The 27,584-nt window shown below is 41.3% G+C and overlaps 1 protein-coding gene across 2 annotated transcripts; it reads left to right on the top strand.

The window, feature by feature from the left end:
- Positions 1 to 326: 326 nt before the first annotated feature.
- Positions 327 to 27,584, top strand: gtf3c5 (general transcription factor IIIC, polypeptide 5). Of its 2 annotated transcripts, XM_063073689.1 has the most exons (12): positions 327 to 559; positions 1,460 to 1,685; positions 3,386 to 3,584; positions 8,298 to 8,493; positions 9,144 to 9,248; positions 11,517 to 11,631; positions 15,089 to 15,169; positions 20,342 to 20,439; positions 21,601 to 21,683; positions 22,143 to 22,285; positions 25,374 to 25,418; positions 25,473 to 27,584. In XM_063073689.1, the coding sequence occupies exons 1-12, from the start codon at positions 344 to 346 to the stop codon at positions 25,526 to 25,528; spliced, it is 1,563 nt and encodes a 520-aa protein (XP_062929759.1). In that variant the 5' UTR covers positions 327 to 343; the 3' UTR covers positions 25,529 to 27,584. The 2 variants fall into 2 exon arrangements, with proteins under 2 accessions (XP_062929759.1, XP_062929758.1); XM_063073688.1 differs by having other exon boundaries at positions 25,374 to 27,584.

Below are 27,584 nucleotides of genomic sequence, written 5' to 3'. Positions count from 1 at the left end.
AAAATGCTGGAGGAGCATTTAGGAAAAGAATATAGTCGACGTTTTGGGCTGAGACCCTTCCTCAGGATATATATTTATACACATACATACATACACACCCACACACGTATAAAATTTTATATTTGCCCATTCAAAATATGTGTGTATAAAATTTTATATTTGCCGATTCAAAATTTTATGGGGGATACAGCTTGAACACATGATGTACTTAAATACTAAATAGTTTAATAATTAGTTTACAGTATTTCGTAGGTATGAATCTGATGTGAAGCGGAACCAATAGCATGATTATTAGTTCCTACTTGTATGCCGGACGTAGTTAGCTGTAGGACGAGAGGCTGCGATGGCGGCGGGTGTGCGGGCGGTGGAGATGGAATCCGAACTGACTACGGAGTCTAAGTCTGGTCAGGGCTCTGCAAGATTTGTGGGTGCACAGACCACGGCGGTCAAGGTCAACTTTGACGCCGAGAAGCGACTGGTTTGCGCCGAGTACCCTGGGTTGGTCCGCGACCCGCTGAAGATGCTGGAGACCCTGGGCGGGGAGGAGGGGGTCTCCCGGGTGAGTTAGTGAGCTGCCGCTAACCTCTAGTCGTCTCTCCATTACCTCCGCCCCCAACCTTTCAACTGTTTATCCTCCGTCAGATTAGTGACAAGATTACGTTGCCAGTCAGGCTCGATGGGGATTGTCCTGTTTAGGTTATTTCCGTTCAAATCTCACACATAGAGGCTAACTATTCAGAGAATTGGGAAGTGTACTTTCAAACCTGTCTTTCAGGTGAATTTACCAAAGCTAGCCTATCCATCACATCAAGGAGGCCCTGAAATGTCCCACCGCGTGGAGGAATGCACTGTAACACGCAAAAACTCAGCAGCTCCTCCAGCATCTGTAGAACGTCTTGTATTCAACATTTATTCTAACCTGGGCTGGATTTCTAGTAGGTAGAAATAATCCATAGGGTTATCCACACTAGGGAAAAATACTGGAGAAGGAATACGACATTACTTCAAACAAGTTATTAGTTACTTGACACACACATTACTAAAATACTTTGGTCATTATTAAATGTAAGTTGTTCTATTAGAGGCCTGATATCCTGCACTTAAAATATATGATTAGCTGTAAAGTGCTCTGAAGTGGTCTAAAGTCAGAAAGAGTTGTTTATAAATCAGAACTTTCCTTCTTGACCTTGCTTGGTGCTGACAACCCATAAGGTCAGAGATTTATTGACAGGCATCTTCCCCAGCTTTCCCCAGGATATCATCCAATACCTACCAGGCGATTTTATCACGAGGACTTAATACGTGTTCGTAGGTTGTGTGGTGTTTGTTAGACATTGAGTATAGCATCCTTCATACTAAACTAATCTGATTCTGAAATTGTTCATCCACTAAATGTGCTATACAAGTATAACCAACGTTTATGATAATAATCCTTGAAAATCTATTTATTTTGGAATAGGCTTATGCTGATCCATGCAGGAGGCTTGAACTGCACTTCCGTCCAAAGGATCCTTACTGCCACCCTGTGTGTGGTAACCGCTTCCCTTCGACCAGTATGCTACTTAGGGTCAAAAGGAGAAGGAGAAAAATTACTGCAAAAGAAACTTCAAAGGAAGGAGAGAGCGAAGAAGTTAAATATGAAATGGAAATTCTTGGAATTATTGGGACCACTTATAAATTTCAGGGTAATGCATTATTGGATTGTATATGATTCAGATAGTTGTCTTCAGAATAAATGAGAAAATAAAAACTGTAAATTCAGTTCATGACAAATTTTCGTCTGGCATTGCCCATAATATGCAGGAGTTTGTTTGGGAGAACAGGAAAGAGGGGGGAAGAATCTGTGATGATGTGTCACAATCTTTGCTGACTAAGGGACATTTGCAGGTGGAGGGAAGAGAAGGAAAAGCTTGCGCTAGATTTAAATGTGTGATTCTGTGGTACCATTTTGAGGAAAAATCATTGGTTTGACCATAATGTGTCTCTAACATTTTTAGCCAATCCCCATAATGTTGTTTGTGGGTGCTTGTGCAAAGGGTCTGTCACATTTCATGCACTGCAAGAGTAACTATACAAATACCTGAATGGTTGCAGTTCTGCTGGGATTCTTCAATGTTAACAAGTGACAATCCTTTGGTTTTATCCATTGCTTCCTTTGGATGTAGTTCTCAAAGTGCCCCTCTGTCTTGAATTAACTGAGCACCACAGTAACGTAGCAGTTAGCGCGACACTCTTACAACTTAGGGTGTTGGGGTTCAATTCCAACATCATCTGTAAGGACTCTGTCTGTCCTCTTGTGGAATGTGTGGGTTTTCTCTGGGTCCTTTGGCTTTTCCCACAGTCCAAAGCTGCACTATTGGTTAATTGGTCATTGTAAATTGTTCTGTGATTAGGCTCATGTCAAATCAGGGGTTGCTGGGCAGTGCAGCCAAAAGGGCCAGAAAGGCCTATCTACACTGTATCTCTAAATAAAATAAATAAACTGCAGAATACTTTTTTCCCCAGTCCCCGCAAGAAAATGCTACACTTGAATTTCCTGGGCAGCCTCAAGGAGGCAACATTCTCTTATTAATCTGTGGTGAAATTTGCATTCGGCAGTTCTGCTGAAGGGTCTCAACTGTACATTTTTTCCCATGGATGCTGCCTGGCCTGCTGAGTTCCTCCAGCATTTTGTGTGTGTTGCTTGGATTACCAGCATTGCAGATTTTCTCTTGATTAGAATATTGTTATACCTATTTAGTCTATGTCAGTTCTTAAAAAAAAGTTATTCAAATAATAGCCCCACTACCTCCTGTTGTTATCCTATAGGCCTGCAGATGGTTTCCTTTTTAAATATTTATTCAATTTCCTGTGAAAGTGCCTGTTGAATCTGCTGAATCTTGGCCTACCAGGTTAAAATAATTCCCTTCTCTTCTCTAGTTATTTTACTATTAATTTAATTGTCTGAGTTCTCTGTTAACTGACTGTCCTGCCAGCTGAAACCATTTGTAAAATCTGCTCTTGCCTACAAATGTCAGGGTTTAAGCACTTCTTTTAGGTATCTCCTCATCCTTCTCTGTTGCAAGAAGGGTGGTCAAACATTTCTTACTACTAAACTCTTGTTACACTTTAAAAATGTAGGACCCTGAACTGAATGCAACTGTGATCTAACTGATAATTTACAAGATTTTAAGCACAACTCTTCCTTATTTTCACTTTGAGATTATTACATATGAGCCTGATCTATACCAGTGCTGGACACCTCAAAGTAATGGATTATTTTCTATCACCCAGCTCTTGCTTCCTCTCTCAATTGATACACATTGACAGACACAAAGTAAACCCCCCCCGCCGCAGTTTATTTCACTAATCATTGCTTGAAGGGTTTTCTGATTATGTGTTACAGGTATGTCTGATTTCCAGTTTCTTGCCTTGCACAACACGACAGGAGGCTCACAGATGTCCATGTATGACAAAGTAATTCTTCGCAAGCCTGAACACAAAGAGTTTTTTGACCAGGAGTTGCCACTCTACATTCCTCCTCCAATATTTTCCCGTGTAGATAATCCTGTGGATTATTTCTACCGACCAGAAGTCCAACACAGGTCAGTATAGATAATAAACACAAGAGATTCTGGCAACGTTACCTTTTCTTAAAAAAAATCTACGCAGCTGCGCAGATCAACCATTACTCTGAGAAGGAATTTAAAGAAAAACATGGTCTGAAAACTGCACAGCACTTTAAAATTTATTAATATAATCTTCATACTATGAATATTTAAAAAGAAAATTGAAAAATTATGTACTTTTGACTTTATTAATTGAACAGTATAATTAAATACAGTACAAAAAAGAACTTTTCATGAACTTTTTCTAGTCTATCTTTATTAGAAATCCATTGTCCAGATGAATTTTGCATCCAGATGAAAGATAATCCTCATTAGGTCATCCAAGTGTTCCACTTCTAATCTGTTTCTGAATTTGGATTTGATTCAGTTCACAAGACTAAATCCATGTTCGCAGTCAGCTCTAGAAGCTTGAAATGCTCAATGATGGCAACAAGAATAGACAGTTCTTCAAATTCTGCATTTCTAAGCATGGCATTCAACATATCAGTGAATGTCTTAATTGAACCAGTCTTAACTTTCTCAGAAACAAAAAGTTTGATATCACTGTATTGCTGTGATACTTTTGAGGAAACACTTTCTTAGTATATAAAAGGAAATCCCAGCTGCGCAGCAACAAAGGCTATGTGCGTGGGAGCATTTCAGTTGACGCATGGCTGCACACCCGGGCAGCTTAGAGGGAACAGTGGATGCTGTAGATGATGAAAATTCAGAGTAACAGACGCAGAACTTTGGAGGAACTCTGCAGGTCAGGTAGCATCAATGGAGAGGAATGACAAGTCAATATTTCAGGCCAAGCATCAGTATAGATTACCAATATTGGGAACTTAACTCATTAACACCAACGACAATTAGATGGCCTACAGAGAGGAAGATGGTCTCTTCAATGTCAACAAGACAGAAGATGATTATCGACTTAAGGAAAACTTTCACCACTCACATTCCTCAGCGGCACAGCAGTGGAAACTGTAAGTAGTTCCAAACTGCTGGGAGTGCACATCTTGCACAAACTCCTATGGTCCCAGAACACATTCTACACAATCAGGAAAGCTCACCAATGCCTCTGCTTTCTGAGGAGGCTGAAGAAAGCTGGACTGTGCACACCTATACTCTCCTCATTCTATAGATGTGCAGTGGAGAGCATCCTGACATGCTGCGTCACTGCATAGCATGGAAACAGCACTGCAGCAGACAAGAAAGCTCTACAATGGGTAGTCAAAACTGCCCAACACACCAACCGCACTAGCCTATATGCCATCAAGGACATACGGTGCCTATAAAAAGTATTCACCCCCCCCCGCCCCAGAAGTTATCATGTTTTATTGTTCTACAACACTGAATCGCAGTGGATTTAATGTAGCTTTTTTGACATTGATCAACAGAAAAGACCCTTCCATGTCAAAGTGAAAACAAATTTCTAATTTCTACAAATTGGTCTAAATTTATCACAATTATTAAACACAGTAATAATTGCATAATTACTGACCCTCTTCAAGTCAGTGTTTTGTAGATGTTCCTTTGACAGCAATTACAGCTTTGAATCTGTGTGGATAGGTCTCTATTAGCTTTGCACATCTAGACACTGCAATTTTCCCCCCATAAAAATGCTCAAGCTCTGTCAGATTGCATGGGGATCATGACTGAACAGCACTTTAAGTCCAGCCACAAATTCTCAACTGGATTGAGGTCTGGACTCTGACTTGTCCACTCCAGGACATTAAATTTGTTGTTTTTAAGCCATTCCTGTGTTGTTTTGGCTTTATGCCTGGGGTCATTGTCTTGCTGGAAAACAAGCATCCCAAGTCGCAGTTCTCTTGCAAACTGTATCAGGTTTTCCTCCAGGATTTCCCTGTATTTTGCTGCATACATTTTACCCTTCCAGGACCTGCTGCAGTGAAGCATCCCCACAGCATGATGCATCTACCACCATGCTTCACAGTAGGAATGATATGTTTTTGATGATATGTGGTATTTGGCTTACACCAAACATAGCGTTTATTCCAATGGCCAAAAAGCTCAATTTTGGTTTAATTAGACTACAGAACCTTCCCCCCACTGACTACAGAGTCTCTTCTACATGCCTTGTGGCAAACTCTAGCCAAAATTTCCTGTCATGTTTTTTTTCCCAACAGTGGCTTTCTCTTTGCCACTATCCCATTGAGCCGTGACTGGTGAAGCAGCCAGGCAACAGTTGTTGTATGTGCAGTCTCTCCCATCTCAGCCACTGAAGCTTGTAACTCCTCCAGAGATGTCGTAGGTCTCTTGGTGGCCTCCCTCACTAGTCCCCTTCCTACACAGTCACTCAGTTTTTGAGGACAGTCTGTCCTCAGCAGATTTACAGCTGAGCCATTTTCTTTCTATTTCTTGGTGGTTGATTTAACTGCACTCCAAGGGATACTCAGTGACTTGGAAATTTTCTTGTATCCATCTTCTGACTTATGCTTTTCAATAACCTTTTCGCAGAGTTACTTAGAGTGTTCTTTTGTCTTTATGGTATAATTTTTGCCAGGATACTGACTCACCAGTAGTTGGACCTTGCAGATACAGGTGTATTTTTACTACAATCAATTGAAACACCTTGACTGCACACAGGTGATCTCCATTTTACTGAATGTGTGACTTCTAAAATCAATTGGCTGCACAGTGATGATTTGGTATGTCATAATAAAGGGGGCGAATACTTATGCAATCAATTATTTTGTGTTTTATTTTTGTAATTAATTTAGATCATTTGGTTTTCAATTTGACATGAAAGAGTCTTTTTCTGTTGATCAATATTTTAAAAAGCCAAATTAAATCCACTGTGATTCAATGTAAAACAATAAAAAATGAGAACTTCCAAGGGTGGGTGAGTACTTTTAATAGGCAATGTATATAGAGAAAGGGCTAGTAACATCATGAATTGTTTGTCCCACTCCCATCAGGGAGGAGGGTACATAGTATCCAGACCAGGACCATCAGATTCAAACTGTTACTTTCCCTAAGCAGTAAGGCTGATCAGTACCTTCACCCACTGACCCACTCGTTTACTGGAAATGAAATTAAACAAACTTGAGTCTTGAAGGGGAATATCCCCTGCACGACCACTTTGTCAAGACCTCTAAGAATCTTGCATCTTTCAGTGATGTCCTCTCTCACTCTTCAAGACGTGTTCAGAATCGAACCTAGTCAGTGTAGCTTTTGCTCATATCCCTGCCCCTGCATTCTTGATATTAGTCTAGTAATCATTCTCTAAACTGCTTAATCCATTAATACACTTCTAAAAGGGAAACCAATACTGTACATAATATATAAGATGTGGTCTCCCCAATGTCCAACGTAAATGAAGAATAACCGTCTCTACTTTTGTATTCAGTAATAAGCAATAACATTCTGTTGACTTGACCTGCTGTTCTTTATACTAGACTTCTGTGAATTATGTGCAAGGACACCCAAACTCCTCAGCGTCTGCAGTCTCTCATTATCTTGATAATATGATCCTTTTTCATTTTCCGGTCAAAATGGATAATTTCACAATGTTTTTTACCCACTGACTTAAGCTTCTATGTGGCCATCACATATCCACTTCACAACTTAATTTCTTTTGCATTTCATGTAAAATTCAGTTACCAAACCTCGAGTGATTTCATCCAGTAATTGTAATAAGTTGTAAAATTTTGGCACCCCCCAATGTCGATTGGTCTCACATACTAAAACAAAGTGGAACCTGATCACAGACAGAAGTCCCATTTATGTCTACTCCATGTTTCCTATAGGCTGGCTAAACTTTTCACAGGAAAATGTTACCTCCAGAAGCTTTTATTTCCTGCAATAATCATAAAAATTGTTCTCTGGAAATCTAAGTCTCGTACTTCCACCACTTTATCTTTATCCATGGAGTATAACTTCTACAAAGGACTTCAATACATTGATCAAATACAACTGCTCACCTTGAATTTTTTAAGTGCTCTGCTAAAACCTCTTTAAGAATAGCCACTGATACTTTCTTAAAATGGCAGATGTTAAGCTGATTTGCCATTTGGGAAACTTATCAGTAGCTTTTTGGCTGCCTTTCCTTTTTGTATGAAGGCCCTTACTTTTGATTCCTCCCATCACAGAAATATGACCATTCTGTCTACTCTGTTAATCTGTTCATCTTAATTTATTTTTTTGTAGCAAAGAGCTCCAACCCGTTTAATTCTTACCAATCATTGATAATTTTCAATCCCAAAAATAAAATTGTTGCATCTCTTATATTACTTTAACTGATTTTGCTCAAAATCTATTGTATTGATATATTTTGTCTTAGTTTTTAAAGCCATATCCTTATCCTCCTATAGATTCCTATGGATCAGCACATCCCAGTGAGCAGTTTGGTTGCTGAATTTTCCTTATGTTATAGCAGTTTCTTAAGAAAATAAATTCCATGGTTACATGATACTTTGTGACATGCTGGATTATAAAATGTTTAATTAGCTGCTTTACATTTTATTAATAAATATACATTTATTTGCAAAGTGTAAAAATTATAGCAGTTGCTTTTCCTAACACTGGCCATATATCCATCCTATCTGCATTTTGAATCTGGCATCTCATTTTTAGATTCTGTGGCATTTATCTGTTATTGGCAGAACAGTGTCACGTTTAGATGGTATGATGTAGTGAGCAAAACCAGTTGGCAGCAATTCACTTTCCTCTTCCTGTCTTTTCTAGGGAAGGTTATCACCCTCCAAAACTGTCCAACGAGAACTTGATCGGTCTGGGCCGAGCCCGCCGTCCGCACAATGCTATATTTGTGAATTTTGACGATGCTGAGGTCCCATCCCAGCCACTTGAAGCTGCGGTTCAGAACTGGAGAAAATTTAACACTCAAGCGATAGACCGGAAAGCTGAAGAAGAACTGAAAGCGGTGAGCAGTAAATGTATCCCTAAGGTGCTTGATTGTTGTTTATTTAAATCGTTGCTGAAGTTAACTTTTTTAATAGAGTTGGTAAGTTTTCCCTGGTGAAAATGGCAAATACACAATCCTCAACATCACTTTAAAGACCAGATCATCTTGCTATTATTGCATTGTTGTGTGTGCAAATTTACTGTTTGCAAATTAGCTGCCATTTCCCTCCCACTATAACTATGACGACAATTTAAAAATACTTTGATTCTTAAGTCCTGATGTTTTTTCTCTTGTTAATTCATTTATGGGGTGGGGGTATCCCTGGCAAGGTCAGTATTTATCGACCTTGAAAAATGTGCTAGTCACCTTCTTAACTTGCTGTAGTCAAAAGTGTGGATATGGCTATATAAATACAAGCTTTGAGTCCTGTGGTGTGAAATTATAAACTGATAATGTACTATTATCAGTTTATTGTAATGCTGTATAGTATTAAAATGTTATTATAAGTTATACATGCACATGCAAAGGATTAATATTTCCGATAGTGAGCGAATTCTGTCTTGATGGGCTGATTCTATCAGGATTGCACATAGTGTTGTGAGTTGCATGAGATGTGTACTCAACAGTGGCAGAACACAAAACCTCATTGTCTAAATTGATCTCCCCAGCTCTTTGAAGTTCGACCCATTTGGTCCCGAAATGCAGTGAAGTCAAATATTAATATCCATCCAGAGAAACTGAAGCTGCTGCTGCCTTTTGTAGCCTACTACATGGTGAGTTCTTAATAAGTATTACAGCACCGAACTGGTTTCAGCCCGCCTTATCCATGCCCACCCTGATGCCTTTCTGTGCTCACCCCACTTGTCCACAATAGGCCCTTTTGTATCTTTCCTATCCGAGTACCTGCCTGCACCCCTTCTACACTGTAATTGTATCAGCTTCCATCACCTCCTGGTTTCAGGTATTTCTCACTCTCAATATGAAAAACTTCTCCATCCGATCTACTTTAAAATTTCTCCCCTCTCACCTTAAACCTGGTCATTCAAGTTGTTGACCCTATCGCATGTCTATGTCCCTCATAGTTTTGTAAACCTCTGAGGTCAATCATTAACCTCTGATACAAGTTAGTCCATCCTTCACTCGCCTTATAACTGTGGCCCTCCATTCCAGGCAATATCTTGGTGAATTTCATCTCCACTCTCTCTGTATTGCTATCACATCCTTCCTGTATTGGGGCAACCAGCACTATACAGGATGCTCTTCATGACCTGACTAGTTGCAAAATAAAATCCAAAGTCTTGTATTCAGTGCCTCAGCCCTTGAAGGGATGCATATCAAATGCCTTTTTCACTATCCAGTCTGTATCAGGTGAGTTATGAACTCGCAACCCAAGGTCTCTTTATACATGAAAGCTCCAAAGGTCCCTGCAATTTATATGTCCTATCAGAATTTAACCTCCACAAAGTACATTATATCACTCTTGTCTGGATTAAATTCCATCTGCTATTGCTAGCCCCCACTTTCCAGTTTATCTATGTTCCACCGTGCCCTCGGGCATCCTACTTTGCTTATTATGACTTCACCAATTTTTGTGCCATCTTTAAACTTGCTGATTGCACCACCTATCTTGGAGGCCCTCCATTGGTCGGGATTGACCGTGGATGTTACACCTTGTCTACGTCGATGCGCGGGCCTGGGTGGTGTGGTAGCTGGAGAGCCAGCTGCTGCCCGTGCAGCAGGCTCCTCCACTCCATGCAGCTGATAAATCTAAAGGAACAGCAGAGACCGATACTATTTGACACCAGCAGCACTGCAGTAGTTGCCAGTCAGTGTTGAACTCAATGTAGGACTGCCTTTGGGACTCCATCTCCAGAGTTTTCCTTCTCCTAGATGAGCTGCCAACTGCGGCAGAGGAACCCCATCTGCCCAAAGCAACTGTTTTTAAGGCATCAGTAACCCACCTTTGCCCCTTCTCCTGTCAGTGGAAACGGCTCTGCCAGGCTCAGTAGCTAAGCCACATGTGAAGGCCAGGAGCTGGGCTTGGTTGTCAGCTGCTCTTTAGGACGCACACCATTGGGAGCAATTAATAGGTGGTGGGAGGTTATCCCCACTCCCCGAGTCCCCATCCCGCCCCTGGTTATGACAACCTTAAGGAACCCTTTTCATTGTAGTCATTTATACATATTACAACCAATAGTAAGTGAATGCACCATTCAGTACGGTACTGAGGTGTATCTGTCAAAGATTGGTGGAGTCTTTTCAAAGGTCTGCCTTGCTTGGCCTCTCGGCTCCTGGGCATTGACCAGTGTACTCGATTCCTGAGTTAGTTCATCAGGCTGAACAATGCTTTACTGGAGTCATCTATGTAAGTTACAGATCGTAGCAATGTTTGCTAACCCCAGTAAGTAAATATTTGCCATTAGATGCTGCATTAAGTTCACACAAAATGACGGTCATTTCAATGAAATACTAGTTTTCCTGTAAGAATGTTTCTAAGCAGTTGAATAAATTTGTCAGGGTTCTCTGTTTTAGTGAAGGTTTAAATGACCATAATAAATCAGTGTGACTCGTGGTTTACCCTGGCATCAAAATGAGTATGTGAGTGTAAGCACTTAAGGGTCATTGCTGTGGGTTTTTGATATGGATGGTGTAAGGGATGGTGCTACGCATTAGTAAGTTATGGGAGTTGATCATTGTAAACCCTTTAGCATATTGGACAGCTGGGTATTGGTCTCTGGTTCTTGTTTAGCTGAGGAGTGGAAGAATATTTGTAAACCTCACATTCACACACATTTTTCTAAAAAAAAGAGAAATGATGGTATGGTAGAAAGTATTTTTACAGTTCTTTCCAACAGAGCTGGCTTCATACAGAGAGTATAAGCTTGCTGCTGAAATTCCTAAACATAGTTTCTTGTGCTTTAGGCTGCACAATGGAACCTTTAGTTGGCACAGCAATAGTGCATTCTATTCCAGAAGCGTTACCTCTGAGCATCTACTGAACACAACGAGTCATTCTGCATTTTCTCTTCCATTCCCTTTAGCTTACAGGTCCCTGGCGAAGTCTCTGGGTGAGGTTTGGATATGACCCAAGGAAGGATCCCAAAGCAAAGATTTATCAAGTGTTGGATTTCAGACTTCGTTGCAGCACCAAACATGGTAACTATTGGGGAAAGAGAAGCTGGGTGCAAAAAAAAAAGCAAAACTTGAAAAGTGTATGTAATATGAGAAAAGAAAACTTCCGTATGTATATTTATTCTTGCTTTCCCCTTTCCTTCCTTTTATCTTTCTAAACGAGGTTGAATTCACAGTCAGTAAAGTTCAAAGTTAATTGTATTATCAAAGTATATATCACCATTAAATACTACCCTGACGTCCATCTTCTTGCAGGCATTCACACACAAGCAAATTATGCAAATAAAAAATGAAACAAGTAATAATGAAAATAACTAAGTAAGTAAATAAAACTGAGAACAGGAGTTGTAGAGTCCTTGAAAGAGAGTCCACAGGTTGTGTTCATTGATTAGTTCATTGTAGTAATGAGTGAAGATGTCCACACTGGTTCAGGAGCCTGATGGTTGAAGGGTAATAACTGTTCCTGAACCTGGTGGCATGGGACTTGAGACTCTTGTATCTCTTTCCTGATGACAGTACTCAGGAAGCTGAATAGGCTAAAGGTCGATAAATCTCCTGGACCAGATGGAATGCACCCTCGTGTTCTGAAGGAAGTAGCAGTGGAGATTGCGGAGGCATTAGCGATGATCTTTCAAAAGTCGATAGATTCTGGCATGGTTCCGGAGAACTGGAAGATCGCAAATGTCACTCCGCTATTTAAGAAGGGGGCAAGGAAGCAAAAAGGAAATTATAGATCTGTTAGCTTGACATCGGTGGTTGGGAAGTTGTTGGAGTCGATTGTCAAGGATGAGGTTACAGAGTACCTGGAGGCATATGGCAAGATAGGCAGAACTCAGCATGGATTCCTTAAAGGAAAATCCTGCCTGACAAACCTATTACAATTTTTTGAGGAAATTACCAGTAGGCTAGACAAGGGAGATGCAGTGGATGTTGTATATTTGGATTTTCAGAAGGCCTTTGACAAGGTGCCACACATGAGGCTGCTTAACAAGATAAGAGCCCATGGAATTACGGGAAAGTTACATACGTGGATAGAGCGTTGGCTGATTGGCAGGAAACAGAGAATGGGAATAAAGGGATCCTATTCTGGTTGGCTGCCGGTTACCAGTGGTGTTCCACAGGGATCAGTGTTGGGGCCGCTTCTTTTTACATTGTACATCAACGATTTGGATTATGGAATAGAGGGCTTTGTGGCCAAGTTTGCTGACGATACAAAGATAGGTGGAGGAGCCGGTAGTGCTGAGGAAACGGAGAGTCTGCAGAGAGACTTGGATAGATTGGAAGAATGGGCAGAGAAGTGGCAAATGAAGTACAATGTTGGAACGTGTATGGTTATGCACCTTGGCAGAAAAAATAAACGGGCAGACTATTATTTAAATGGGGAAAGAATTCAAAGTTCTGAGATGCAATGGGACTTGGGAGTCCTCGTACAGGATTCCCTTAAAGTTAACCTCCAGGTTGAGTCGGTAGTGAAGAAGGCAAATGCAATGTTGGCATTCATTTCTAGAGGAATAGAGTATAGGAGCAGGGATGTGATGTTGAGGCTCTATAAGGCGCTGGTGAGACCTCACTTGGAGTACTGTGGGCAGTTTTGGTCTCCTTATTTAAGAAAGGATGTGCTGACATTGGAGAGGATACAGAGAAGATTCACTAGAATGATTCCGGGAATGAGAGGGTTAACATATGAGGAACGTTTGTCCGCTCTTGGACTGTATTCCTTGGAGTTCAGAAGAATGAGGGGAGACCTCATAGAAACATTTCGAATGTTAAAAGGCATGGACAGAGTGGATGTGGCAAAGTTGTTTCCCATGATGGGGGAGTCTAGTACGAGAGGGCATGACTTCAGGATTGAAGGGCGCCCTTTCAGAACAGAAATGCGAAAAAATTTTTTTAGTCAGAGGGTGGTGAATCTATGGAATTTGTTGCCACGGGCAGCAGTGGAGGCCAAGTCATTGTGTGTCTTTAAGGCAGAGATTGATAGGTATCTGAGTAGCCAGGGCATCAAAGGTTATGGTGAGAAGGCGGGGCAGTGGGACTAAATGGGATAAAATGGATTAGCTCATGATAAAGTGGCGCAGCAGACTCGATGGGCCAAATGGCCTACTTCTGCTCCTTTGTCTTATGGTCTTATGGACAGCAGTGAGAAGAGAGTGTTGTATCAATGTTTATTTTCTGATCCTTAAAGTTCTTCCAGGATTTAAGAATGAAAAGCAGTCTCTATTCTAAATGATCATTTATTTTAAAGTACAAACAAACATACAAATACTAAGCACACTAAATAAAGAGCTGAGAAACAAAGGAGAGAGGTGAATGAACAGCAAAGAATGTGAAGGTAAAGGTGGTGCCTCTGAAAAATCCATCACTCTTATAATTAAGATGAGAAAAATTCCTTAGATGAACTAAAGCAATCACTGATTGCATAATTACATCATGTGGGTAATGTGCTAATACTTAGCCAATGAAAGGTGATAAACCATTATACCGCAAAACCGCTTTCCGCCAGGAAATGGGGACAAACCACCACATACTGTGTAAAATACATGAGTTTGTTTAAAAAAAAAAGTACAACTTATTAAAATATAACTTTAGTCTTACTTGAATTCACCTTATAAAAAGTATTAAAATAAAGTGGCTTCCAACAAGAGCATGACCTGACAGGTGGGGGTCTGTGATGATTGATGCTGCTTTCTTGTGGCAGGGCTCTTTGGAGATGTGCCCACTTGTGGAAAGGCCTTTTCCTGTAATGGACTGTGCTGTATCCATTACCTTTTGTACACACTGAAAGAATACTATACTGCCATGTTAATATTTCCATGTTCATAGACTTACATGGAAACAGACCCTTTGGCTCACTCTGTCCGTGTTGTCCTACTGGTATTTGTCTAACTAATTCCATTTCCCAGCACTTGGAATTTCAAGTTATCAATATTTTTAAAATGCTGTCAAACTACCTGCCTCAGCATCCTGTGATGAGATAAGATATCTGTAAAAGATATTATCGTCAAATCTCTCTGGAACTCCTATCACTTGCCCTGAAACTTGTGCCCTATGGGCAAAGATTCCCTGCCAAATATAAAGGTTTCTCATTATTTCTCTCTCCTCATAGTTGAAATGATCTATCCCAGGCAACATTCTGGTGAATCAACCCCGCATCTTCCAGTGCACTCTCTGAAGTTAGTGATTTGAGATCTTTTACATTTGGCTGTGCGGACACCTGTGGTTTAGGTTTGATAAATTTTCTGAAAGCTGCACCACTGACGATGGGACACACTTGGTCCCTCGGTGATGCACCTCTGCCAGTGCAGCTTTCCTATCGATGTTTTCTGCTCAAGTATCTGGCAACTTTCTGTCTCATGAAAGAACATTACATACCTGCTCCTGAATAGTATACATCATTAAGCCTACAGGGGAAACAAGTAAATGGAAATTCCATGGTTAAGTGTAAATGAGGGCACAGATCTAATAATCTTTCATCTTGCAGGTTATATGCCCTCTGACATGCCAGTGAAGGCAAAGCGCAGCACATTTAACTACAGCCTGCCCATTACCATCAGCAAGCCAGGTAAGAGTCAGTAAATGCAAGTGCAATGAGAGAGAGGAAAAGAGTCTCCGGTTCAGTCACTCCAGCACAAGCTATGATTTTGCAATTCCTTGGACTTTAGAGATCACCTTGCATCTAAAATTTAAAACTGACCTGGCCATAGCCAGAATCCTATCAGGTAACAAGGCTCTGTGTTAAGTGCTGAGCCTTGTTGTGTTTGTTTTAAAACCAATCCAATCCTTCGTACTGGACCGGACACACCATCAGTGCTGGGTGGCCAAGCTCTTATGCTTTCTGATAAAAGGACATTGAACTGAAGCGCTACTTCTAATTTCTAGACTTCACAAAATTATACCTACTTTCAACATTACTGTTTTGATTTTATAAAGAAAATCTAGGCCAATTTAGTTTAAAGTAAATTTATTATCAAAGTGCATATATGTCACCATATAGTCATAGTCATAGTCATACTTTATTGATCCCAGGGGAAATTGGTTTTCATTACAGTTGCACCATAAATAATAGATAGTAATAGTAATACTACTATTAGTAAATAGTAATAGTCATGGAAATAATAAATAGTAATAGAAAAATAGTAATAAATAGTTAAATAATACTATGTAAATTATGCCAGTAAATTATGAAATAAGTCCAGGACCAGCCTATCGGTGCAGGGTGTCGGACCCTCCAAGGGAGGAGTTGTAAAGTTTGATGGCCACAGGCAGGAATGACTTCCTATGACGCTCTGTGCTGCATCTCGGAGGAATGAGTCTCTGGTTGAATGTACTCCTGTGCCCACCCAGTACATTATGTAGTGGATGGGAGACATTGACCAAGATGGCATGCAACTTAGACAGCATCCTCTTTTCAGACACCACCGTGAGTGAGTCCAGTTCCATCCCCACAACATCACTGGCCTTACAAAAGAGTTTGTTGATTCTGTTGGTGTCTACTACCCTCAGCCTGCTGCCCCAGCACACAACAGCAAACATGATAGCACTGGCCACCACAGACTCGTAGAACATCCTCAGCATCGTCCGGCAGATGTTAAAGGACCTCGGTCTCCTCAGGAAATAGAGACAGCTCTGACCCTTCTTGTAGACAGCCTCAGTGTTCTTAGACCAGTCCAGTTTACTGTCAATTCGTATCCCCAGGTATTTGTAATCCTCCACCATGTCCACACTGACCCCCAGATGGAAGCTTTTTTTTGCTGATGGGGGGGGGGGGGATCATTGCTTGCTGCCGCTTACGCGCGGGAGGGGGGAACTGGGGAGGGAATTTGGGGTTCTCATGTTTAACTGTCATTCATTCTTTGGAGCCCTTCTCTGTTTTTGTGGATGTTTGCGAAGAAAAAGCATTTCAGGATGTATATTGTATACATTTCTCTGACATTAAATTGGATCTTTGAACCTTTGAGGTTCATTCTCTTGTGGGCATTCGCAGTAAATACAAGAAACACAATAGAATCAATGAAGCACTGTACCCATACCCAGCAGCATGGACACATAACCAGTGTGCAAAAGACAACAAGCTATGCAAGTACAAAAAGAAATAATAATAAATAAATAACCAATAAATATCGAGAAGATGAGATGAGGATTCCGTCAATTGTTGGAACAGTTCATTGATGGGGTGAGTGAAGTTGAGTGAAGCTATTCCTCTGGTTCAAGAACCTGATGGTTGAGGGATAATAGCTGATCCTGAACCTGGTGGTGTGAGTCCTGAGGCTCCTGTATCTTCCTGATGGGAGCAGTGAGAAGGGAGTGTGGTCTGGATGGTTTGGGTCCTTGATGATGGATGCTGCTTTTCTGCAACAACACTCTCTATAGATACATAAAAGTTGCTGGTGAATGCAGCAGGCCAGGCAGCATCTCTAGGAAGAGTTGCAGTCGACGTTTCAGGCCGAGACCCTTCGTCAGGACGTGATAAATTGATACTAGAACGTACAATCATCACAGCGATATTTGATTCTGCGCTTCGCGCTTCCTGGTGTACAGATCGATAGTAAATATTAAAAATTTGAATTATAAATCATAACTAGAAAATAGAAAAGGGAAAGTAAGGTAGTGCAAAAAAACCCAAGAGGCAGGTCCGGATATTTGGAGAGTACGGCCCAGATCCAGGTCAGGATCCTCAATGTCAGATGTGCTCAATGGTGAGGAAGGCTATATATATCTGTGATGGACTAGGCTGTATCCATTACTTTTTGTAGGCTTTTCCATTGGTGTTTCCATACCAGGCCATGATGCAACCAGTCAATATAATCTTCACCACACAACTTAATAAGTTTGTCATAGTTTTAGATGACATGCCAAATCTTTGCAAACTTCTAAGAAAGTAGAGGTGCTGCTGTGCTTTCTTCGTAATGGCAATCATGTGCTGGACCCAAGACCGATCCTCAGAAATTATAACACTGAGGAATTTAAAGCTGCTGATCCTCTCTACCTCCGAGCTCTCTATGAGGACTGGCCCATGGATCTCCGGTTTCCTTCTGCTGAAATCAATAATCAGCTCCTTTGTCTTGCTGACATTGAGTGAGAGAGGTTGTTGTGGCAACAGTCTGCCTGATTTTCAATCTCCCTCCTATATGCTGATTCATCACCACCTTTGATTCAGCCAACAACAGTGGTGTCATCAGCAAACTTTAATATGGCTTTAGAGCTGGGCTTAGCCTCACAGTCATAAGTATAAAGTGAGTAGAGCAGGGGCTAAGCACATCGGTTTGTGGTGTACCCGTGCTGATGGAAGTTATGGAGGAGATGTTGTTGCCAATCCAGACTGACTGGGGTCTGTACATCAGCAAGTATTGAGTGCAAGATCTTGAAGTTTATTGATTAGTTTTGAAGGAATGATAGTATTGAATGCTGAGCTGTAGTCAGTGAAGAACACCCTGATGTTTGCACCTTTACTGTCCAGATGTTCCATTATTGAGAGAAGAGCCAATGAAATGTCATCTGTTGTTGAACTGTTGTGATGGTAGGCAAATTGGAGCAGATCCAAGTTACTTCTCAGGCAGGTATTCAAGTCAAGTCAAGTGAAGCTTATAGTCATTTAAGTACATTCATGAATGTAACGTATATAATGTATATAGAAACGAGACAACTTTTCTTTGAACCAGGTTGTAAAGCACATGACACATGATAACTTACGAAGGTAAGGATAAAATCTACAGATGAATCACACATAAATAACAAACTAAAGTGCATTAATATTAAATATTGTAAGATACGTAACAAATTAACCAGTGACACTTTGAATGCAATGCAGCTGGCAATTCCAAAGCCTAATGGCTTGGGGGAAGAAACTGTTTCTCATCCTGACCATTCTTGTTTTTATGCATCATGTCCTCATGCCTGATGGTAGAAAGTCAAAGAAGATGTGGGATGGATGGTGGGATCCTTAAGGGCCCTGAGTATGCAGAGCTCCTGATAAATGGATGGTAGGGAGACCCCTATGATCCTCTCAGCTGTTCTCATGGTCCTTTGTAGGGACTCCAGGTCCGATGCTCGACTGCTCCCTTACTAGATAGAGATGCAACTTGTCAGGAAGCACTCCATGGTGCACAGTTAAGATGGGGGGAGCCTTGCATACCTCAATCTTCTTCGGTAGTGGAGTACTGCTGTTCCTTCTTGTTCAGAGAGGTGATATTGAGGGACCAAGTGAGGTCATCCATGATGTGAACTCCCAGGAACTTGGTGCACTTAACTCTCTTTACGAAGGAGTCATGTATTTGCAGACAGGGATGGTTTATCTGCATCTTCCTGAAATGCACAATGATCTCCTCTGTCTTCTCCACATTCAGGCTTAGGTTGTTCTTCTCACACCAATCCATCAGCTGCTCCACTTCCTCTCTAAACTCCGTCTCGTCAACTTTCTTGATAAGGCCAACCACTGTTGTGTCATCTGTAAACTTGATGACACGGTTTGAGCTGGATTCTGCATCACAGTCATGCATCTGCAGAGTGAAGAGCAGCTCAGCCTTGGGGTATGAATACGTTTCATCACCAACCTGTTAGCAGGAAAATATCTGACGCATTCCTCTACAACTTTATCATGTAATTAAAACCAGGCTCTGAATTGCCTACGTCGCCCCTCTTTTGTACAAGTTTATCTTAACCCAGCCTGAAAGTAGTTAACACTAGCACAAAAAATTCAGTAAATTAGCACCCATTTCATGGTCTGGCACTCTGTTTTACAGTTCCACTGTTCTTTAGAAAAGGTCTTCTTAATGCAACATGCTACAGCCATTATAACTTGTAAGTAATGTCTTCTGATTTATTTGTATCCAGTCAGGAGAATGAGGCATCTTCTCCTGTTAGAACCTACTCCTTTTGAAGAAGTTAATGAAAATGAGCTGGATGATGTGGAAGGTTGTTTAAATCCGTCTCACCCTGGACCTTCTCATGACTCCTTTACCCTTACAAACATCTGGAATCTCTGCAACTGACCCATTTGAGCCTCTTGCACATTCAAAAGTTTAATTACTCCAGCAGAGGCAAACGTGCCTTTGATTGCCTTGGCACTAACCCCTGGAATTCCCTCCCTGTACATTTCTGCACCTCGAACCTCCTTTAAGATGCCCTGTGAAGTGCCCAAAGCTGTTTCACTGCACTGAAGTTCCATAAAAATACAAAGTACTGTCACCAAATAGCAATCACTACTGAATGAAATTAGTCAAAGACTTTACTCGCTGAAGTTAGTAGAATTAGTATGGCTAACACAAGAGGGCACAGTTTTAAGGTGCTTGGAAGTAAGTGCAGAGGAGATGCTGGGGGAAAGTTTTTTTACACAGAGAGTGGTGAGTGCGTGGAATAAGCTGCCGGCGACGGTGGTGGAGGCGGATACAATAGGTTCTTTTAAGAGATTCCTGGATGGGTAATGAAGCTTAGAAAAATAAGAGGGCTATGGCTTTGTGGGCTGAAGGGTCTGTATTGTGCTGTAGGCTTTCCATGTTTATATGTTTCTAATTCATATCAGCAAATACAGAACCTGTAGCCCATTAAGCTATCAGGAATATCTTGCTCAGTGCTTTGAAAGCAACACCATTGTAATTGAAATCTATGCTAATATCAGATAGTCAACACTGTTTGCCCAGTGTGGGCAGTTGAGCATGGTGTGTGAATGATTTAAATGATGGAATCCATATTGCATTTTAATTAAATGTGTGATTTTGATACTCTTTCTAATTCTTAGCCCCCCAGGTTGTGAGTATTCAGGATCTAACAAAAGGTTCTAAGGTTCTCAACTTCCCACAGAGGAAAATATCAACTCTATCTGGATACAAACTTAAAGTAAGTTTACCAATAAAATGGAGATGTGGGAATTTTGCTCAATGTATTTAGAAAGAAGACTATATACTATGAAATGTGTGGCTCAGAGACAGTACACAGGCCAGAGAGAGTCACTAGGAAAGTTGTGTGTATACTCACGGAAGTTACTAGAAAATTACGAGATCTTTGACCTACAGTGGCACTCAAACTGTGGTTCAGCACCGTGTGTCCGCATTCCCGTTCCTGGAGCACGTTGATCGGCCACACCTTGATATGGCCAGGTTCGGCCTGCAGTTGAGCACCTTCGGGGTGTGGCCTTGTGCAGTCCTGTGGACACAAATTCTCACCAGTGTCGCAGGCTGAAGTATAGTGGGAGCCGGAACTTCGAAGGCAGCAAGAGTGGCTTTCAGAGGGCTCTGCACTCAGTGATCAATGTCACCCTCCCCCACCCCGATTCTTCAGTTGGGGAACTTGAAATGAAAATCAGTGCTTCAGACTGACTGTAATATCGAAATAGCGACTGTCTCTCCCTTGTGACAGAGATGGCTGTGGGATGTTGAAATGTTGGAGTGAACAGTTAGTGATTGATGTACTGTAGGCCACAGTCCTTCTTTGGGGGCTTTGCTGTTGCTTGCATGGTGGGTGGTGGGAATGCTGATGCTTTCTGCTGGAATAAGTAGGGGAGGGGAGGGTTGATGCTGCTTGTGTGAGAGAGGGGGCAGGGGGCTTTGGGGTTCTTTTATTTTTTCTGTCATTCATTCCTTGGGGATTTTCTTTTGTTTGGAGGATGTCTGTGGGGAGTAAGAATTTCAGGTTGTATATTGTATACATTCTCTGATATTAAGTGGAACCATTGAACCAATGGACACAGGTGAGAGCGAATCAAGATGAACAGACTGCAAGAATAACCACTGGGAACTTCATGATGAACACTTGTGTGCTGTTGTGTAGATTGATTCATTGATTAACTGAATGCCTCTTCTCATTTGCACATCTTGTAATTTTTTTTCTGCTTCAGTGGTCTTTGTTTTAGCCACTCTTGCCATTGTCTCCTCCTACCAAATCCATCCCTCTACAGATTTGAGTAGCCTCATTGCCAGCAAACGGTTACAGTCTATCAGAATGTAATGGGTGCATTTTATGATGTAATCACCCTGACTTCTACAATTTTTATAATTCCAGGAGTCGGCATACATCTTCAGAGAGGACACTTTGCCACCTTATCGACAGATGTTTTACCAGTTGTGTGACTTGGACGTGGAGAGGTACTAACTCATTGAGCTTGAGTAAGAAGGCGTTTCAGTGGAGAATAAATTGAGAATGGATGAGATGTTGAAGGACTGAGGGAATTCAGCCTATTAAACTGAAGTGTCTGAATGATAAATATTGGCCAGGGCATCAGGGAGAAATTCTCCATTGTTTTTCAAGGCATCACATCTTTTACACGTACCTGTACCTTAGAAGCCAATTGAGACCTCAGTTTAATTCCTATCAGTCAAAATCTGTGTATATGGGACTCAATCCTTGACCTTCTGACTCAGGAATCAACTCGTTTGTCACAGCCTAGACGTTCTGATCTGGAACCTCCAGTGGAACTTCAGCAATAGAAATGGAGAATTCAGTTTTCTGTTACAGCTTACATAACTTCCAGAGCTTTTCAAGAATCACAGGTGTTGGACCATAGTCATCTCATTCCTAAAACTTGTTCCCTTCTGATATTTCAGTTTAAAAAAGATTATCCATCGTAATAAAGGCAAAGAGACCACTTGTAATGAGAGGGATGGCTGGTGTTTGCCCAAAACCAGTGATGAACTCCGGGATCGGATGTCTAACATGATCAAAGAGATGTGTCGCAAGAACCGAGCAGGTGAGGGCAGTACCTACACTAAAAAGAAAGATCAGAATCTTTTTCTTCTGGTCAGTCTGACTTTGTTTCTTTCTCTGCTTCAACCTCTAACTATCCTCCATTTCTTTCTCTGCTGTGATGTGGATTACATTTATCCATCCTGTTTAAAATCTTTAATTTATTGTGACAACATTCACCCAACAACCACTCCCTTTCACAGCAGAGCCAATGATTCTTCCCTCCTCTGTATACCTGGGTGCAATCTTGTTAATATTCTCTGCTTCATTTCCAATATGTTTTATTGGGGAGTTAGTGAACTTTACTTGAGAAGCTTGACCTGTGACTAGCTTTTACTTTTGACTCGCATGCTTAATTGTTCTTTGGTGCACTTACTTACTTGCTGCTTGTTACGCCAGTGGTGTTTAGGGCAACAAAGAAGGTCCTCCATCTCTTGTCTGTCCTCGGCCATCTTCTCTGCTGTGCCCCAGGTGTATTTCAGGGTCAGCCGTGCAATTTCCGGTTGGAGTCTCGGGAACACCATCACACACAGACGTTGCTGCTTCTGTAACCATTTTGTTTTACCAGTCGGGGTTGTTAACCCTGAGCTGAACCCCCTCCCCCCGGAACTTGGAGGACCAGTGGACCACTCTTAGTCTGCCCTCTACCCTTTGACCTGTTTGGAGCCTGGACTCCAGCCAGCATAGCTCTCCGGATCACTGAGGCACGCAAGCCTCAAAACTACGACAAGGTTGTGGTCCTCTTGGAGGCTCGCTGCATTTGAACAAAGTTTAAAAATAAGAAATCAGAGCAAAGATTTAAACGTGAATACCTTGTATTAAAAAGATGATGTGAAATTTCTTTCATTATATTGTTTTAATATAGAAAACAAACAAAATATATGTGGATGTTCTATAATGACAGAAAGGGAAAGGAGGCTCCAGGATATCTTTCACTTTTTCAGACCCGGAACTTCATAATATGAGATGTTACCATGCAGCTCTGACTATCTGAAAGGATGAAAATCTGTGTTCGTAACCCTTCGAAGATTCAGTGGTGGGGTTATTGGGCAGCATTGTCAATATAGATTTAAAAGAATGATTTTCAAGCTCTGCTATATAACATATAACCATATAACAATTACAGCACGGAAACAGGCCATCTCAGCCCTTCTAGTCCGTGCCAAACTCTTACTCTCACCTAGTCCCACCGACCTGCACTCCCCATAACCCTCCATTCCTTTCCTGTCCATATCTCTATCCAATTTAACTGTAAACGACAACTTCGGACCTGCCTCAACCACTTCTGCTGGAAGCTCGTTCCACACTTTACTCTCTGAGTAAAGAAGTTCCCCCTCATGTTACCCCTAAACTTTTGCCCTTTAACTCTCAACTCATGTCCTTTTGTTTGAATCTCCCCCATTCTCAATGGAAAAAACCTATCCATGTCAACTCTGTCAATCCCCCTCATAATTTTAAACACCTCTATCAAGTCCCCCCTCAACCTTCTATGCTCCAAAGAATAAAGACCTAACTTGTTCAACCTGTCTCTGTAACTTAGGAGATGAAACCCAGGCAACATTTTAGTAAATCTCCTCTGTACTCTCTCAATTTTATTGACATCTTTCCTGTAATTCAGTGACCAGAACTGTACACCATACTCCAAAATTGGCCTTACCAATGCCTTATACAATTTCAACATTACATCCCAACTCCTATACTCAGTGCTCTGATTAATAAAGGCCAGCATACCAAAAGCTTTCTTCACCACCCTATCCACATGAGGTTCCACCTTCAGGGAACTATGCACCATTATTCCTAGATCCCTCTGTTCTACAGCATTCTTCAATGCCCTACCATTTACCATGTATGTCCTATTTTGATTAGTCCTACCAAAATGTAGCACCTCACATTTTTCAGCATTAAACTCCATCTGCCATCTTTCAGCCCAGTCTTCTAACTGACCTAAATCTCTCTGCAAGCTTTGAAAACCTACTTCATTATCCACAACGTCACCTGTCTTAGTATCATCTGCATACTTACTAATCCAATTTACCACCCCATCATCCAGATCATTGGACCTAGTACAGATCCCTGAGGCACACCGCTACACACCGTCCTCCAATTTGACAAACAGTTATCCACCACTACTCTCTGGCGTCTCCCATCCAGCCACTGCTGAATCCATTTTACTACTTCGATATTAATGCCTAATGATTGAACCTTCCGTGTGGAACCTTGTCAAAGGCCTTACTGAAGTCCATGTAGACAACATCCACCGCTTTACTCTCGTCAATTTTCCTAGTAACCTCATCAAAAAATTCAATAAGATTTGTCAAACATGACCTTTCACGCACAAATCCATGTTGACTGTTCTTAATCAGACCCTGTCTATCCAGATAATTATATATACCATCTCTAAGAATACTTTCCATCAATTTACCCAATTTCCATCAATTTACCCACCACTGACGTCAAACTCACAGGCTGATAAACTCACTGCAACATTTAAACTGTAAGTCTTAGCCTGACACTTCAGTGCAGGGGTACTGCTAATGCCAGTGTCTCTTGCTCGCACTACCTTCCTCAACTCATGACATTTCTCATGCCCTCCCAAGTCACACTGTCATCTGTCATTTGTTGCTGCATCTCTTTGGATCCATTCCCCGGTAGAGGCATTGTTATCCACAACCCCATGTATAACAGGAATCTTAGAATTCTGTGGCATCCATCTGAATCTCAAACCAACTGAAACATGGAGGCTATTTGCCAGTATCTTGGGGAACATCTCATATCTGAGCTGGAATGCATCTGGTAATTTTATAACATCCTGAACATCTTCTGTCTGCAGGTGTATTGGACATGTTCCATAGTTGTATTAATGTGAAGGGGTGATCATACCCAAGTTAAATCTCCAATACACCTGTATTGAAAGTTGCACTTTTTGTAAGTTTCACCATTTGAAAGCTACACTTTCCATCTGCAACTTTTGACAAGATGGTGGATGGGTGGGCTAGGGTGTGTTATCCTCTGGTAAACTGGAAAGACCAAATTGTGACACTATGAAACTGACATTGCCTTTCTTCATCATTCTGTTTTCTTTCATGGTTCAGTTTCAACCTCTTTGAGGAAGAAGCCATCAGTCACAAAAGAGTATGAATCTGCTGAGGAGGAGGAGGAGGAGGAGGAGGAAGACGAGGAGGAAGAGTATGCACCGTTAGAGGGAAGCGAAAATGAAATGGAGACTGAAATTCTTGATTATATGTAACTTAGTTGTAAGCTGGACTCAGTTACAGGGCTTAGAAGAGCAACACTGATTATGTTTTACTGAAAATACTGCACTATACTGACAAAGGATGGTGGTTTTGCTTGGACTGTTTGAGACCTTGTTCAGCAAGGTCTTATGTTCCTGTTGCAGGCTGCATTGGGGCCAACCTGTCTGATAAAAGAAACAGCTGCCAGAGGTGGTATTGGTCAACACTAACTGATTCTGCAGTTACTTGCCAAGGCAGTTTATTGGAAAGTGACCAAGATGTGGAGACGTTTATTTGCACAGGTGATACCTGATCCATTTAGTGCTCTGCAGCATCTTCTGTGTCTCCATTATGTAAATAGTGATTATGTGAAGGTTCAATAACACGTGTATTTATGAGTTAGTAACAGAATATTAAATCAGATTTCTTCCCACAGTTTGATGTGAGAATGTATGGCTGAGTACTGGGCTGCAGGATGGTGTTCTCTGTAACATCTTATCCTTCATAACTTCTCCTGCAGAGAATGTCCATTCTCCAGTAAGACTTCAGTAGGCAGCTAATCCACCAAAACCAGCTTCCTCTTGCTGGCTGCTGTGTTGGCATCAGAATCAGTTCCAGACATACCCATTGCAGGTAACAAAGTTAGGTTGCATGATTTGGTGCATCTTTTATTTTGTAAACAAATGAGATCCAGGAGGAACAGAGTGTCTTCACCAACACACTAGTGTGTCTACCATTGGAAACTGGCAGGGATGGGCAAGAGTTTCAACCAATAGACCAATGAGTGGAGGGGGAAGAGAAGCTTCCACCAGCAAAGCAACTTCAGCCTTCTCCAGCACTTACAGGTTTTATTTCAAGATTCCAGCATCTGCAAAACTTTGCTTTTCAATTTGGAAACTGGAGACCAAGATTCTTCCCACTCACTCTGAAGTTAATACAGCAAACAAGTGGCAACGTCCAGAAAGCCTGCAATCCACACGTAACATCCATAGATCTTGGTTCACTCAACCTGAGGTTAAATTCTTTGGCTGTGGGTTGGGAGAGAATGCATTCATAGCTCTGCAAATGAAAGACAAGAATAGACATTCCTGACAGTCACATCGCCAAACAAATCATCGATGAATTCATACCAATGATATTCCTACTTGGCTTTCTTGGTAGTTTGGTTTGGAGATAGTACTAGGACAGGGTTATGTGTGGTTGAATGAACACAGACAAAGCTCATGGGCACCTCCAAGCTTAAGGTGGGTTATTTTATCCATATGGTGAAGGATGTGCTGTTAACCTTGATATCTAATGACACTTTCTCTATCCAACTGAACATGATAATCAGAGGGAACAAGGTGCGCCAACAGTGAGTGGATAGCTTGAGATGGCTACTTCTCTTCCCTACACCTTCTCTCCATCCTTCCTTTCCTGAAAGTGTTAAAAATAGTTCACAATTCCAAGGTTATGAGTGAAAGCGTGCTGGAGGAGGTATACAAAATCTACTACAAATGGAGAGCATGCAAGCAACAGGTGTTTGAAACTCAGAAACTCACAAACTAATCTTGTGCTTGAGAAATTCTCAGCTGTGAAAACATTAAGATAAGAGAGTGCTATTTATGGAACTGTTTATCTATAGAAAGCAGGAGCTACACAGTGCAGGATGAGAACGTTACTTTTATTGTGAGGTCAGCACAATTGATTTTCTGTCTCTTCATACTTTATTGAGTCGCTTTCAATCATGTAATAGCAATTAGTGCAACATTATTACAGCTTGGGGTGTCGGAGTTCAGAGTCAATCCCAGCGTCCTCTGTAGGGAGTTTATATGTGGAATACATGGGTTTTCGCCGGCTGCATTGGTTTCCTCTCACATTCCAAAGACATACCATTTAGTAAGTTTAGTAAGACGAAGGATCTTGACCCGAAACGTCGACTGTACCTCTTCCTATAGATGCTGCCCGGCCTGCTGCGTTCCACCAGCATTTTGTGTGTGTTGCTTGAATTTCCAGCATCTGCAGATTTTCTCGTGTTTCCATTTAGTTAATTGGTCATTGTAAATTGTCCCGTGATTAGGTTAGGGTTAA

The sequence above is a fragment of the Mobula hypostoma genome, chromosome 21 (assembly GCF_963921235.1).
Source record: "Mobula hypostoma chromosome 21, sMobHyp1.1, whole genome shotgun sequence".
In the NCBI taxonomy this organism is placed as follows: domain Eukaryota; kingdom Metazoa; phylum Chordata; class Chondrichthyes; order Myliobatiformes; family Myliobatidae; genus Mobula; species Mobula hypostoma.
The sequence above is the reverse complement of the archived record's forward strand: the minus strand, read 5'-3'. Positions and strand labels throughout refer to the sequence as shown.

Coding starts and splice junctions, on each gene's coding strand:
- gtf3c5 (XM_063073688.1), top strand. CDS start 344: ATGGCGGCGGGTGTGCGGGCGGTGGAGATGGAATCCGAACTGACTACG. Junction 1,686..3,385: donor GACCACTTATAAATTTCAGG/GTAATGCATTAT, acceptor TATGTGTTACAG/GTATGTCTGATTTCCAGTTT. Junction 21,684..22,142: donor TGTGACTTGGACGTGGAGAG/GTACTAACTCAT, acceptor CTGATATTTCAG/TTTAAAAAAGATTATCCATC.